Below are 14828 nucleotides of genomic sequence, written 5' to 3'. Positions count from 1 at the left end.
TATCTAACTAAAACTATAAATAACTAAAATAAGAGTATAAGAGTGTAGCCAACTTTTAGGCTGAGTATGTAGAACGTTGAAATTTACATGCTATGTAAATTCGTTCATCAAGCCGCGCATATTGGCCCACTTCCTCCTACATAATGGCATATTGTCGCACAAGCCGAGACCACAGTAAATTCCGTCCACTAAATGCGATGATTTTTCAACAGACACTTAGCTAATTTAGTGACCAAGTGCCAACGCGGTCACCATTTGCACGACTCCAATTATTTGTTGGTTGCCTCGTGACTTTAAGCTTAAGGAAAGTGCTGAAGAATGGATGAGTATATTTCAGCTAAGATTAATATAAAAATAAAGCTAAACTCTGTTTCTGGCGGGAAAGCAAGCTTTTTTGGGTGGCTCATATTGGGAGAGCTTCAGGTGGCCATAACAAAGAAAACAAGGAATACAGAGAAAACTTTTGTGTGCCAATGTGTGAGTGCCAATTTTCACCATAGACGCGAGTAATTCCCATATAGCCGTTTACGCTTTTCCAGTTACGTGGCATCGTTTCCACTAGTTGGCCGGCTTCAGTTATCTTTCGCAAGAAACTACTAAAGTTTCCCTCCAGCAGAGTGTACATATATATACGCCCGATGTGGAACCACCAAATACAAAATCGCTAATTCTTATATTCGGCTTGGGTTTCGACTGCCGCCTATTCGTTATAGCCTGCGACTTAGCTTTTTTGCGAAGGCAACTTGTTGCTTCAAAGCGATGGTTTCAGTAGCTGTTGAGTTACGGCACCATGAACCAGTATAGTTGGAAGCAGTTTTTGGAAAACAATAATCTGTAAGTAACCGAATTAGGTGGGTCTCAAGCAAAATGCATCACACAGTTGGCACATCTAATATAACACCCCCCCTCCCTCCAGATATTAAAACGAATTCAACAAGTATAGAACAACCGGTTTGCAATTCCAGCCAATTGTTGACATCTCCGTGACTTGATTAGTCCCAAGCTTTAGAAATTTCCAAGCCAATAGTCATCGGGAAATTGCCAGTGGAAATTCATTATATTTTCATATCTTAAGGCGACTGCATAACTTTAGTGTTGTATGCTGATTTTGAACCTAGAAACCGAACTAGGAATAATATTTCCAACTGCGGTTTGTACTAGGAAAATACCTGTTGTTGATCGATTCATTACGTTTTTACTTGCCCCCAATCTATACAAAAACCGGTTTAACTAAACTTTATTTGCAATCCGTAAATCCCAATTAGAGTGGGCAAAATACAGACAGGAGCATCGTAAAAGCATGTAAACAAGGAGCCGTACAACAATGTCTACATCTAATTGTTGCGTTCAGATATACCCCAAAACTGTTTCTGGGGTAAAGTTGTAAGGTCCTCCCACGCCCCAGCTACAAATGACCTCATGCTACATTAAATGTAGGGAAAAGCAAAATGTAGGTAAAATGTCGCGAAAGCAAACCATTAAAATGCTTACTGGAGCTCCTTTAAACGAAGCGCGGCACCTATTAACTTATTTTTATGTAAAACCCCAAATGACAAAGTACAACCCCTTATCGGCGCATTGGAGACTCCTATCAGCTCTAGATTGACACCCATAGATAAGCCCCTCCAATAACTCATGAGTCATGAGCGAGGCCGTGAACTTTTAACTTAGATTGAATAAACCAATGGCCAGAGCCTTAGCTTTCAGGACTAACTACTATAAAAGGCTGATAGACTGATAGACTAATCAAAGTACAAGACTGAGAGTCAAAGACTTTCCTGAAGGCCAGTTCGAAATTAATAAATGGTATTTTATTTCGAGATACATGGGTCCGCCAAATCCGATCGAGGAATAGTCACAGATTATAAGCTTTTCCCAAATTCATTCAAGACATAGTAGAAGAATGCGCTGGCTTTTGAGAGAGAGCCAACCCGCATTGTCTCTCAATCGCACTAGAATCCCCACCAGAAGTAGTGCCTCTATTGTCGTCCTACTCTAACCACAGACGTAAAGCATTGGGGCTGCGAGAGTATGCGTTGGCACTCTCTGCCAGCGGTTGCCTAAATTTCTGCCTTTGTTCCACTGCCGCAATTGCTTATTTCAGTTGCGATCGCGGCGCGAGCGAGTCAAGTCCTAATATTTGAGAAGCGGCAGTTCCGTTTCGAGCAGACGGGTGGAAAATTTCTCTCACCGGACCAGACGGTGGTGGAATCGAATCGAGAACGCGAACGAAAAACCAAACGGGAACGAAGGGCAGCAGGGGCTGCAGTATTGCTGTCAGTGCTAAAGTTTACAAAGAATACACACACAACACAGTGGTTGCATTTTGCTTTTTAACCCCTGGTTGATTGATTGACAAGATGACTAAGAACGATAATGCAAATCTGTTGAACGACAACAGACTGGGCACAGCCGGAGCGAGTCAGTTGAAGGCTCAAATAGTGCCCGCCCAGCCAAAGACGCTCCAGCACCTGCCAAAGCGACCAGCGGTGGACCTGGCCTTTCACAACCTGACGTACCGCGTCAAGGAGGGGAACCGGAGCAGTAAGTACTTCCACTGTCTAGTACCTCTCTCTATATCCACTTGCTCTCCTCGGCCGCACGACGGCGGGATCTTGAACTTCCCGCGCCTGCTCTCACCCCACCCTAGAGCTTTTGTTTCCGGTCCTGGCTAGTAGTGCTCCGCACATGTGTTATTGAGCTAGTTCTCCGGAGTACTCTGTCGCTATTACGCACTTCCCTGGCTTTAGCGGGTTTTACTTGTTTGCTTTAGCTGCGCTTCGCATTATTTTGGTTTCTGGTTTCTTTGTTCTTTTAGCAGCTGTAACGCAGTATCAGCACTCTCATACTGTGAGCAACTGAGAACTTCGTGTTGTGGCTGAGTAGATATGTAACCCGTCGTCGCTTCGTCGGATTTATTTCCCAGTTTCACAAGGGCGGATCTGGCCAAAGTTCACTAGGTTTCACCGCGATAAGCACTGCTAAATACATCAAAATCATCATCCAGTAGCCGCGGAGTTACTGCCCAACAAGCGATTTTCGCTATTGGGACGGTCAACAAGTTGGTTCGATGCCATAGCATCTAAAAGGCGAGGAGCCATGTACTCGCACTTCTCTCACGTATCAGTGTATCTACTTTGGAGCATGGGTGGAGCACAACGGGGTTTTTTCTGGATCTACTTCTGTTATGGAAAACAATTTGTGATGACGTGCCAGAGTGAGAGGTATTGTTTTTATACCCTTTACTCGTAGAGCGCCCCTGAGCAGCCAAAAAAAAAAGGATATTGAAATTGAGTAACGGGTATGTTATAGTCGTGGAAGTCAAAACTAATGGCGGCGGTGTGTGCTTTCTGTGTTAGCAGAGCGATTTGGGATTAGTCACTGCCGCATATCTAGCTTTAGTGGGGTTTGGTGGTGAAAACACATTTGTGGTAATGTGCAGTGCCCCGGTGGGGCCGTTCAGAATAAATAATGATGGCCGAGCGATAATATTCCAGTAGTTTGGTATGCGAACGTGCACAACTGCTTTATTCTTATATTAATAAAAGCTCATTCATGAAACCCACTCCCCTCGTTGTCGAATTGGATTGCTCGCGGCGGACATAGTCCGTGTATCCCGTCTAAGATTGGGGGTCTGTCAAAGCCTGTTTTTAAGCTTAAGGCCAGCCAAGTGCAAACTAATTGGAGAAGGCAGCAGCCTGAACTTTGCACAGCTCAAAGGTCGGCCATCCGACTCAATTAAGTCGTTCAGAATAAGCGAATATACATAGATGTATTTACACTGCCCTGTGAGCGTGCCTCACCTGGCCGAAAGATTTGCAGATGGCACGCCGCCTTCTGAGACGTGCAAAGTTATGTGCCAAAATAATGTATACAATATAAGATGGAATTGGCTGTGAGGCAACCGATGGAAATTGCGCTGATTTTGGCTAACTATGCCACTTTAAAGTGTACACAAATAATAAGTAAGTGCCTGCTAACGTTTTCGGATGCTATAGTAAAACAGAGATAGATAAATTCTGAAAGCGACTTTCTGTGCCCTTGAGGCAAGTTTTGCGCAATATTTTCTTGGGAGACCTGAATGGTTGCACTTGTTGTCCAATCCGGTCATAAACATAAAAGCTACGAGTTGGCCTTTGCGTTGGACTATAGTTTTTCAAGCGTGGCCCCACTTTTGGTGCTATTACATCAATTGCAAGCAAGCAGGTTCAATGAGAGACGTTGCGTACCTAGTTATTACGACTACGACTTGCTAGTCGCTGCCTGGCAGCTGGGGTTCACTGCCAGCTTTTAAAGTCTACGTATTAAGTAAGTCGCCGATTAAAACATTTATAGTCCCTGCATGAGCTTAATAAATTTGAGTTTCACTTCTGAGCGAGCGGTTCACGGTACTTTACTAATCGGAGTTATGACAAACATAAAATGAATTATTTCGTAATAGTCACTTTACAGAAACTATAAGCAGTCATAGCTCTTGTGTCTCGCAAACCACAGCAAGAATCGAGGCCAGTATTTTGCTACCTGATTAAGATTTAATAGTTAATACATCTTTTAATAAGATTGAGAGCCGACAACCACGCGTGTGCCGCCATGAAAACGGGTATATTAGCATTTTCCGTAGAGCAGATGGCTTGCTGTACAAAACTATTGGTTTAAACTTTAAAGGTATGCCATGATTATAAGGCACTTCCGCATCTGAACAGTTCCATTAAGCAGCATCTGCGAATATACACCAAAATAAGGCAACCTATTTTTAAACAAGCGTTACTAAAGTACCATTGACTTTTTACGATTTTCACCCGCTTTGTTTATTAGTTGTCCGTTGTTGGCGGATGTTTAATAAAATTTGAGTAATGGATGCGGTTGTTTGACAACTGTTGGAATTCCGTCGATAATAGCATAAGTCATACCATATTTGGCTGAATGAATAAGAATCGCGGTGGAGGTGGAGGAAGAAAAACGTGATGGGGCCAATGACCGTGCTATGTCTTTCGATTGTCAGACTTTGCAGATTTTGTTTATTTATCGGCTCTACACTTGCTCGTCCAAAATCCAATGCAATGTCTTTCTTGATAGCTGCGGCGACACTTAGGTATTGACGTAACACATATCAAAACGTGAACTATTTTTAGTCCCAACAAGAAATTGGCCCAAACACTAATTTCGTGTCTTTTATTACAGATGCCAAGACCATTCTAAAGGGCGTCAGTGGACGCCTCCGGTCTGGAGAGCTCACCGCCATAATGGGACCATCGGGTGCTGGCAAGAGTACGCTGCTCAACATTTTGTCTGGCTACAAGTAGGTTTCGCAGGGCCTGATTATTTGCATTCACGTCAAGTAGCTGCTGATTCCGACACTGAACGTATCTGACCTTGCGCCAGCGCACGAGAATACGGCGAAACGAGTTCGGAAATGTTTATATTCAGCCCTGTATTATCATCAGAAATAATTGCGACTTGATAACCACTCTGCCGCTTTTGGTGCTTAAACAGCCGACCTTTCCTCGCCTTGCGCTCTTCGTATTTCTGTATTTTATGTGGGATACATACATACATATGTACCTATTCTAAGCGCAAAGACTTTCCTTCTTCAGCTCAATCTTTATTTATTTATTGTAAACCTTAAATTTTGCTCTATTGCATAATAATCATAAACCGGTTTATTACCCTTTCCTGCATTAAATTTTGTTACCAGGAGTGGTCAACCGATCACCCTGAATCGATACGAGCAGGAAATCTATGATACATAGATACAAATGTACATGTGTGTAATCGACTGCTCACTGTGCTATTTCCTCACATACATTTAGCAATGTCGCCAAGTTTTATAGGTTTGAATATTTGAGGGAGAATCAGCTACTACTTTGCTGGACTTCGGACTTAAGTTGCCCGATCGCGTGCACATGTATACTTAGTATATCAAATAAAGGTCCGCATACAAACAAACGTAGATATGCACAATAAAAATACACGCTAGATTACTCGAAATTGGCTTGCCCAGTGATAACAGGTCTATTAGACGAACAAAAAAAAAGTTAAAGCCGTTTCAGACTATGGTACAAGAATGTAATTTAGATGATACTCATCTTTACAATAGCCCTCGGTTCTAAAAGCCAAATTACCAAATTTCTGATCTATTGCATTTGCAGAACTTCGAGCATCGAAGGCAGCGTTACGATGAACGGTGCCGAGCGCAACCTAAGCGCATTTCGAAAGCTTTCTGCCTACATAATGCAGGACAATCAGCTTCACGGAAACCTTACTGTCCAGGAAGCAATGACTGTGGCAACGAATCTGAAGCTCAGCAAGAAGTTTTCGAAACCCGAGAAGCATTCCATGGTAAGTTCAAAAAATAAAAATAGCCTGAGAGAAAGAGTTTGATAACTATAAAGATTAATCATAAGTAGCTCCAGAAAGATGGCAAGTTATTTTAAACCAATTTTATACGACTTAGGCAGTCTTTGGGTGTGATTAAATCAGTTTTAACTTAAACCTTCCAATAATTCGCCCGTCTCCCAGATCGATGACATTTTGCTTACTCTCAGCCTGAGCGAGCACCGATATACGATGACTCGAAATTTGTCCGGCGGTCAGAAAAAGCGGCTCTCGATTGCCCTTGAACTGGTCAGCAATCCTCCCATAATGTTCTTTGACGAACCCACGTCCGGCCTGGACAGCTCTACCTGTTTTCAGTGCATTCATCTGCTAAAAATGCTAGCTGCTGGCGGACGCACAGTTATATGTACCATCCATCAACCGTCCGCTCGCCTCTTCGAGATGTTCGACCAGCTGTACACTCTCGCAGATGGACAGTGCGTTTACCAAGGCAGTACAAAGCAACTGGTGCCCTTCCTGTCTACGCTAAACCTCGAGTGCCCCAGTTACCACAATCCGGCTAGCTACGTGATTGAGGTGTCCTGCGGGGAGCACGGAGACCACACGCGCAAACTGGTCGATGCTATTGACAACGGCAAGCGGGACGTTCGTTCATCAGCGGACTATGCCGGCCTCAAGGCTCGCAACGATTTGGTAAAGGTGCAAAACCTGAAGGCCATTCTCGATAAGAACGACGCCTCAAGTGTCAGCGGTCGCAAGTACGAGGACAACTTGACCCTGAACAACGGCTTGCTCAACGGCATGGTCAATGACATTGTGAAGGAGGGCAACGTTAGCTCTGCCTTGGTCACTACCAATGAAAGGGGAGATGCCATGATCGATGTGGAGAAGTCCGTAAACTGCACTACTGCCTTGCTCACGGAGGAGATCACATCACCCGAGCGATATCCAACTTCGCAGTTCCACCAGTTCTGGGTGGTTCTTAAGCGAACTCTACTCTTCAGTTACCGGGATTGGGTAAGAAAGCTTATAATGGTGCTTTTCATGATTTTAGTAAAAATTGCGTTTCCTTATTATAGACTCTTATGTATCTGCGTTTATTTGCCCATCTGTTGGTTGGATTCCTGATTGGGGCCCTCTACTACGACATTGGCAATGATGGAGCAAAAGTTTTGAGCAACCTGGGATTCCTGTTCTTTAACATGCTTTTCCTCATGTATACATCTATGACCATTACGATCCTATCATGTAAGGAAACCAGTTTGATATTCCTTTCTCTGTAGTTAATGTATTATTTTGTGTGTTCTAGTCCCGCTTGAGATGCCCGTTTTGTTGAAAGAAAACTTTAATCGCTGGTACTCGCTAAAGTCATACTATTTGGCAATATCAGTTGCTGATCTACCGTTTCAAGTAAGTTTCACTCAGCTGTTAATTAGAACTGTAATTAATACGCCTGTAACTAATACAAAATAACTGTTTCTTTTAGGCTATTTTCTGCGTTATCTACGTGTCAATTGTCTATTACTTCACTTCACAACCTTGGGAGCTATTCCGCTTTTCCATGTTCTTGTCGGCCTGCCTTCTCATCTCTTTCGTTGCTCAGTCCGTGGGTCTGGTGGTAGGCGCTGCAATGAATGTCCAGAACGGTGTCTTCCTGGCCCCGGTAATGTCCGTGCCCTTCCTTCTGTTCTCCGGCTTCTTCGTCTCCTTTGACGCTATACCAGTATACTTAAGGTGGATCACATATTTGTCGTACATACGATATGGATTCGAGGGTACAGCTCTGGCCACCTACGGTTACGGACGTGAGAAACTTAGGTGCTTCCAGACTTACTGCCATTTTAAATCACCTATTACCACGCTGGAGGAACTGGACATGGTTAACGCTAACTTTACTCTCGACATTGTGGCCCTAATTGTGATCTTCGTGGTGCTGCGCATCTCGGCATACCTGTTTTTGCGCTGGAAGCTGAAGACTGTGCGATAAGCATATTACATAATTATATATGTTGTTTTGGCTTTAATAGCTTTCTATGTACGTACTATATAGTTTTCAAAAAAGCGTCTTGGGTTTTGTTCTTAATCATTAATCTTTAAAAAATTTCTTTTTGTCTAGTTTTTAGTGGCGAAATTCTTATATTAAGTGATACAAACGCAAGGAGGTTTCTTATCTTAAATCAACTAAATTCCAGCCGCAGATGTAGTAAAACCTATTCAAACCACAGTTAGCACATCTTTGATATAAGTGAATCGTATAATGAAATAAGTTATTGAACATGAAACAATTTTTCTAAATAAAAATAATTGAATACATTTCCAGGTGTATTAACCGAATGATTTTTGAATAACTTTAAATTAAAAACGAACATATTTTGTGTCTATATATATTAATATATAAGCAAATTTTTATTCAATGTACTTTAAGCCCCTTTGTAATTTTTTTGTAATATTTTCTTATTACAGGTTTACAATAAATATTTTTGAATATATATACTGTACAAATTATGCATTCTTGGAGGAAATAAAGATGTCTACCTAATAAGATTAAATTAGACAATTTGAGATTATGATTCCCATTATTTTTTGTGATCAACGGCATTATCGATTTAAAAGCTCTTGGAGCGCCATCTGCCGGAAAGCGTAATTAAGTCGTGCGAGTCGGCCGTTTAAATTCGAATCGCTTGCAATGGACGATAACGTTTTTCTGAGGCGTCAGATATTCGCTATCAAGCATTTGCTTACATACACATATATTTAGCTTTAAATTTCGAAGTGGGATCCCAGATATGAAATCATAAGATAATATTGGACTAAGCACATCCCATCTCGTGGAGCGCCATCTGCCGGAAAACGTAATTAGGTCGTGCGAGTCGGCCGTTTAAATTCGAATCGCTTGCAATGAACGATAACGTTTTTCTGGGGCGTTCGCTATCAAACATTTGCTTACATACACATATATTTAGCTTTAAATTTCGAAGTGGGATAAAAGATATGAAATCATATAAAAAATATTGGACTAAGCAAATTCCAAATTATTACTATTATGTCATATTCACCGTTTTCTGAGAAAATGTGGATATTAAAAAATTTGTGAATTTTCAATTTAATTCAAAAAAATAGGGTTTGGTATTCAATTTTAAGTGAAGAGGCAGTATATATTACGTGTTTTATTTTAAAGGAACGCTACACATAATAGTTTGATCGTTATCAAAATCCTAATTCAAAATCCTACTCAAAATGTTAAGCAACATAAATTAAGGTAAGGGCTTGACTGAAGCTAAAGCCTTCTCTCCCTTCTTTTTTTTTTGTAAATGGTGAGTGAGTGGAATCGGTATAAATAGACTGGCCATATCCTTCGAATCGGATTTAATAAGCTGCAAAACAAGTTTTTGATCTTTTATAGCAGAAGTCAGCCTCTAGATTTCTGAAGGGCAGAAGAATTCGGCCCGGGCACTACACTTCGCCTCTGAACATCTAGCATTTGCAGCAGCAGTCACTGCCGCAGTAGCTTTCCTGCACTCGCTTTTAGTACATATTCGGACGTCGGTGCAACAAGACGACGCTTCTTCGCTGCTGTGGCGTGGCTGCCGCCATGAGAAAGAGTGAAAAAGCCAGCGACAGCAGCAACTACAAAAAGAAAGTGGAGTAAGTGCCCCCTATCGCTCCACCGATACACCCGCTGCAGCGCCAGCGTCAGAGTCAGTGAGTGGTGCATTTACGCAGCTGCAAATAGTAGTGTACGCCGTCTGTATCTAACGCGTTCGTTGAACCCGAAGTCGAAAACAACTGCGATAGTGTTTGCAGCACTGCACACAAGCACGAGAGAAGTTTTTGACTACTATTTACCCCTCTTCTGGGCGACACAAGCAAAGACAATTATTGAATCGATTTCTGGGTCAGCCAAATCAGTTGTTATCAGAGACCTTTGGTGGACAAGTTGTGTATTATTTTGAAACATAAGGATTTATTTACATAACCCAATCGTTTATGTACATGTATGTGAAATTAATTCGTTGGATGATTCTTGATGCATGTATCACAGTTCAATATTCTTGCTTCAGTACATTTTATATGCACCATTACTCACACAGCACCGTCCAAAATGAGACAAATTGTTTGCCGGCGAGTCGCATATCGTATACCCTAGAAAAGCTAGAAATAATACGACATTCGGAAGACGCTAACCGAAACTGATTTAAACGGTATCAAGAAGTGGGGGCCAATGGTCAGACCGACTCACAATTAAATTTGTATTCACAGACTGACGCTGAATGCTTTCAACAGATAAAGCGGTTCGGTTGCCAAAACATGAGACCCGCAATCAGTCAGAATAAAAAAAAAGATAAAGAGTGAATAATAACTCAAAGATTGCGCATCCGCACTGTCCGCCCGACCGCCTTAAATCTAGTGCCGATCCAAACTTCCGCTATGGGTTCGCCCACTCGTTGATAACGCACGAATTTTACAGAAAGTTCAGTATTGTTGAAGCTGCATTGGAATAATTGCAAATCGACTGCCCAGTTTCGGTTTGTATTGCCTTTACTCAGCAGCTCGCCATGCCACTTGCTCTTCCCCCATTCCCTGACTGGGAATATACCCATATACCCGGACCGTCAGATCTCCGGACCGTCGTCGAAGTCAAACGACTAGTCATTCGGTCAGAACTCGAGCAGGCTGTCAGTCGTGCATGTACTGTGTACTGCTTTCCATCAATTGAAAATCTGAGTTTGTTTTCGGGCTGCGCTCAGAGACTACGATCGCGCACTTCGTAGGGTAAATGAAATTAATTTAAAAAGTTCTTCGGTCAGTTCGGAATTTGTTTCCAGAACGAAGGGAGGGCGCTTTCCGTGGTCCCAGATACGCGTAAGTAATTTTTAGAAATGCAAATTACCGCTTTTAATTAACTTGAATCGAGGTAGCAAGCAAACGAAACATGCGATGATGATGAGTTTGTCAAACTGGTTTAAGCCAAAAAACGTACTGCCTTCTCTTGTACTGTTAACCAATTAATTTCTAGCGCAAATAAAACTGCGCTTTAAAGCGAGGATTCCAGTATTACGAACGCGCACCTTAAAAGGTTATCTTCAAAAGCAAAGCATTATGTGAACTGTAAACGGAATCAATTCTTATAAGCGATTTTAATGCGAAGTGAAATTATTGAATTTCTTATCAAAAAATCACAATTTTCCTTCTCTAGGAGCAATGACATCGATTCAAATCAACAACGAACTCTAGGAATATTAAAATGGAAACTGCCAGCAGCTCAAAAGGCAGCACAACCTCCCAAATCAGCTCCCTTCAATATAGCAGCGACATTAACGCCGATAGCCTGGAGCCCGATCAATCGGAGGACTTTCAAAAAGTCCTCGGCCTCAAGTATTTGCCATCCTGGCCAGCGGTAAATTTGCAGTTTTCGGAACTATGTTATGTGGTTCCCGACCAAACCAATGGTGAGTGTATCAAATCAGCTTATGTCTATTACGGTTGAGTAATTGATAATGAATATATTCGTGATTGATAATGGGTTATTAAGAATGGTAATTGCACATTTTCGAAGTAATTGCTGCTTCCACAGCTCGCTTGATTTCTAATGCTGAACATGCACATATTAAATAGCAATTTCCGTCTAATTCCACATTAACGACAATAATTTAATGCCGATATCTTGCCTTACAATGAAACATTAGAATTATTCTTTTTTACTTTGGTCATCACACCCCACAGCTTCAAAAACAAAGACGATTTTACGGAGAGTCAATGGAATGTTTCACTCTCACGAACTTACTGCGATAATAGGGCCTTCAGGCGCTGGTAAAACCACACTGCTAAACCTGCTGGCGGGCTTTGGGTAAGATATAACACATACGACCCCCTTATAATAATCCTTCAATAATTACCGATAGCGCCGTGTGCGAATCCGGTGAGATTTTGGTCAACAACAGTCCGCGAGATATGCGAGTCTTTCGCAAAATGTCTCGATATATAATGCAGGTAGAAGTGGATTACTGAATTGCGTTCCCCTAAATATTGATTTAATTCATAGACTGATGTCCTGGACTCACAGTTTACAGTACTAGAAATTATGCTTTTGGCGGCAAACTTGAAGTTGGGAAAAGAACTAAATTTAAAACAAAAGCTAGAAGTGGTAAGATTGATTTTAAATGCACTTCGTCGTGTATTTATCTTATCATCTGAGCAGATTGACGAAATTTTGGGAATGTTGCGCCTAAAAGACACCCTAAACACCATGGCTCAAAAGCTATCTGGGGGTGAGCGAAAGCGTTTATGCATTGCCCTTGAGCTGGTCAACAACCCACCTGTCATCTTTCTAGATGAACCTACAACGTGAGTATAAGGAAAATATTGAAAACCAAGAACTATTGTTACCACCAACTCAACAGTGGTCTTGACGACTTATCGAGTTCACAATGCATTGCCCTACTCAAAGTTTTGGCCTTCGGGGGACGCACTGTGATCTGCTCCATCCATACGCCATCTGCCAAGATCTTCGAGATGCTCGATGCAGTGTACGTTCTAGCCGAAGGCCAGTGCGTCTACCAAGGAAAGGGGTCCAACATTGTACCTTACTTGAAGAACTTTGGGCTTTGTTGTCCAATAACCTACAACCCGGCTGACTTCATCATCGAAGTTGCTTGCCTTGAGTATGGCGGGTCCTATCACGAGCCAATGGTAGAAGCCATGGGCAACGGCAAAGTTGCGCGATGGAGTCCTCCAGCAGAGGAAGGTAAAACCACACCCACTAAAACCGACACCACCTCGGGGGCATCGTCGTTTTACGAAAGGGATCAGTTTGAGGAAGAGATTAGCCCAAAACTTTTGAAATCCAAATGTAGCTGGTGGCTGCAGTACAAGCTCTTGCTTGTGCGTATGCTAATCCAAATGTGGAGGGATAAGGTGAGTGCTCTTAGAGAATGACGTAGAATGGCAATGTAATTTAATTTTTTTCGTAGTCGTACATCAAGCTTAAGTTCTATATGAACATCGTTCTTGCTTTACTGGTGGGTTCGCTCTACTTTGGTATGGGAACCTCGGCTTCCAAAGCGCTTTTTAACTTCGGTTTCATGTTCACCATTGTGATAGCATACCTCTACCTTCCTATGATGCCTGTGCTCTTATATTGTAAGTACTATATTTTAATCTCAAGCAGTAATTCTTAATAATAAATACCTACATTTAAGTTCCTACGGAAATCAATCTGTTAAAAAGGGAGTACAACAACCAGTGGTATCGTCTGAGCTCCTACTACGCAGCAATGGTTTCCTCAAAGCTACCATCTATGTTTATTTTGGCCGTTATTTATCTGTCCATTGTGTACTTAATGTCCAGCCAACCACTTGAATGGTTCCGCTTTGCCATGCTATTTACAATAGCTTTCGTAACGGCCTTAACTTCCGACAGTTTTGGCTTGTTGATCTCCAGTAGACTGAGCTTAGTGGTAAGCGATTTGGCGCACATTTATTTTTAATATATTCTGATTAGTTCACGTATACTTTAGAATGCAATGTTCATTGGGCCAGTACTCGCCGTGCCGCTGATCCTGCTTTCCATTTACGGCATTGGGTATGGAGGAGGAACATACATATCCCCACTTATGAGGTTCCTGATGCATCTTAGCTACCTTCGTCATAGTATGGAAGGCCTAGTCGCATCCTTGTACGACTACGGACGCGCCGACACAATTTGCGAAGACACGGAAATCTTTTGCTCATTTAAAAAGTCGAAAGTTTTGTTGTCCTTTTTAGGATTCGAAAACATGCACTATTTGTGGTCTCTATCTTGCTTGATGAGCTTTTATTTGCTGTTCACTGTAGCAGCATACTTTATGATTAGAATGCGACTGAAACAATCCGTGGTCAACCCCATTTTTGCATATGTCATACAGCTTTTAACGAAATATTTTAACTTTACTTCGTACAATTACTAACATTATGGACGGTTTGACCTCGGTGCTAGAAAAATTATTTTAAGCGGTATTTCAGGGGGCATTCTTAACATCCCATATTATATGTGGGCTTAAATAATATTCATAAACTATCAAAGTGATATTGGATTATGATGAAAAGTTTATGATCAAGAATACAAATGCTTGTTACATTCTTTGCAACGAATCTAGTATACCCTTTTACTCTACGAGTAACCGGTATAAAAATATATAGATGTAGGATTTGCTTCAAAGTGCATAATAGTTGTCTTGCCCAAGATCAGAATTTAAGATTGAGTTTAAAAATCTGCCCGCGTTCGTTACCAAACTCTATATGCCTTTGACTAATTTTAAGTGAGAACGGCAAAGTACTGTGCCCTTGATTCACTTCAAAATATTCTAATTATTTGGTAGTTCTATAAATTGTGATATGTGGCGTCACAATAAAAACCGACAAAGTTAATTATGGAAATTATTTGAACAATTGCCGCCGCTGTGGATTGGTGGCACAGTTGTCTATTTAAGAGGCAAGGAAACTGGACTGCGGAGA

The 14828-nt window shown here is 41.7% G+C and overlaps 2 protein-coding genes across 7 annotated transcripts; both read left to right on the top strand.

Moving 5' to 3' along the window:
* The first annotated feature begins 570 nt into the window (after window positions 1-570).
* Window positions 571-8670, top strand: LOC6730406 (ATP-binding cassette sub-family G member 1). Of its 3 annotated transcripts, XM_016179268.3 has the most exons (9): window positions 571-834; window positions 2402-2544; window positions 5182-5299; window positions 6150-6339; window positions 6520-7353; window positions 7416-7584; window positions 7646-7746; window positions 7823-8371; window positions 8453-8670. In XM_016179268.3, the coding sequence occupies exons 1-8, from the start codon at window positions 791-793 to the stop codon at window positions 8321-8323; spliced, it is 2100 nt and encodes a 699-aa protein (XP_016022875.2). In that variant the 5' UTR covers window positions 571-790; the 3' UTR covers window positions 8324-8371; window positions 8453-8670. The 3 variants fall into 3 exon arrangements, with proteins under 3 accessions (XP_016022875.2, XP_002077587.3, XP_039147128.1); XM_002077551.4 differs by having other exon boundaries at window positions 7823-8670; XM_039291194.1 differs by lacking the exons at window positions 571-834; window positions 2402-2544 and adding an exon at window positions 3869-3965 and having other exon boundaries at window positions 7823-8670.
* Window positions 8671-9846: 1176 nt separating this feature from the next.
* On the top strand, window positions 9847-14741 carry LOC6730405 (ATP-binding cassette sub-family G member 1). Of its 4 annotated transcripts, none has more exons than XM_016179270.3 (10): window positions 9847-9981; window positions 11534-11786; window positions 12061-12184; window positions 12240-12327; window positions 12380-12481; window positions 12536-12681; window positions 12738-13251; window positions 13308-13476; window positions 13536-13792; window positions 13853-14741. In XM_016179270.3, exons 2-10 carry the CDS (start codon window positions 11582-11584, stop codon window positions 14279-14281), a joined length of 2034 nt encoding a protein of 677 aa, XP_016022874.1. In that variant the 5' UTR covers window positions 9847-9981; window positions 11534-11581; the 3' UTR covers window positions 14282-14741. The 4 variants fall into 4 exon arrangements, with proteins under 4 accessions (XP_016022874.1, XP_016022873.1, XP_039147132.1 ...); XM_016179269.3 differs by lacking the exon at window positions 9847-9981 and adding an exon at window positions 10861-11199; XM_039291198.1 differs by lacking the exons at window positions 9847-9981; window positions 12240-12327; window positions 12536-12681; ... (2 more) ...; window positions 13536-13792; window positions 13853-14741 and adding an exon at window positions 10861-11199 and having other exon boundaries at window positions 12380-12465.
* The last annotated feature ends 87 nt before the right edge of the window (window positions 14742-14828 follow it).

The sequence above is a fragment of the Drosophila simulans genome, chromosome 2L (genome assembly GCF_016746395.2).
Source record: "Drosophila simulans strain w501 chromosome 2L, Prin_Dsim_3.1, whole genome shotgun sequence".
Lineage (NCBI taxonomy): Eukaryota > Metazoa > Arthropoda > Insecta > Diptera > Drosophilidae > Drosophila > Drosophila simulans.
The sequence above is the reverse complement of the archived record's forward strand: the minus strand, read 5'-3'. Positions and strand labels throughout refer to the sequence as shown.

Excerpts from the sequence above, each read along its gene's own strand:
- LOC6730406 (XM_016179268.3), top strand. The coding sequence starts at position 791 with ATGAACCAGTATAGTTGGAAGCAGTTTTTGGAAAACAATAATCT. Across the intron at positions 2,545-5,181 it reads CAAGGAGGGGAACCGGAGCA|ATGCCAAGACCATTCTAAAG; the intron begins GTAAGTACTTCC and ends CTTTTATTACAG. Across the intron at positions 7,585-7,645 it reads GACCATTACGATCCTATCAT|TCCCGCTTGAGATGCCCGTT; the intron begins GTAAGGAAACCA and ends TGTGTGTTCTAG.
- LOC6730405 (XM_016179270.3), top strand. The coding sequence starts at position 11,582 with ATGGAAACTGCCAGCAGCTCAAAAGGCAGCACAACCTCCCAAATCAGC. Across the intron at positions 12,328-12,379 it reads TGTCTCGATATATAATGCAG|ACTGATGTCCTGGACTCACA; the intron begins GTAGAAGTGGAT and ends TTTAATTCATAG. Across the intron at positions 13,477-13,535 it reads GATGCCTGTGCTCTTATATT|TTCCTACGGAAATCAATCTG; the intron begins GTAAGTACTATA and ends CCTACATTTAAG.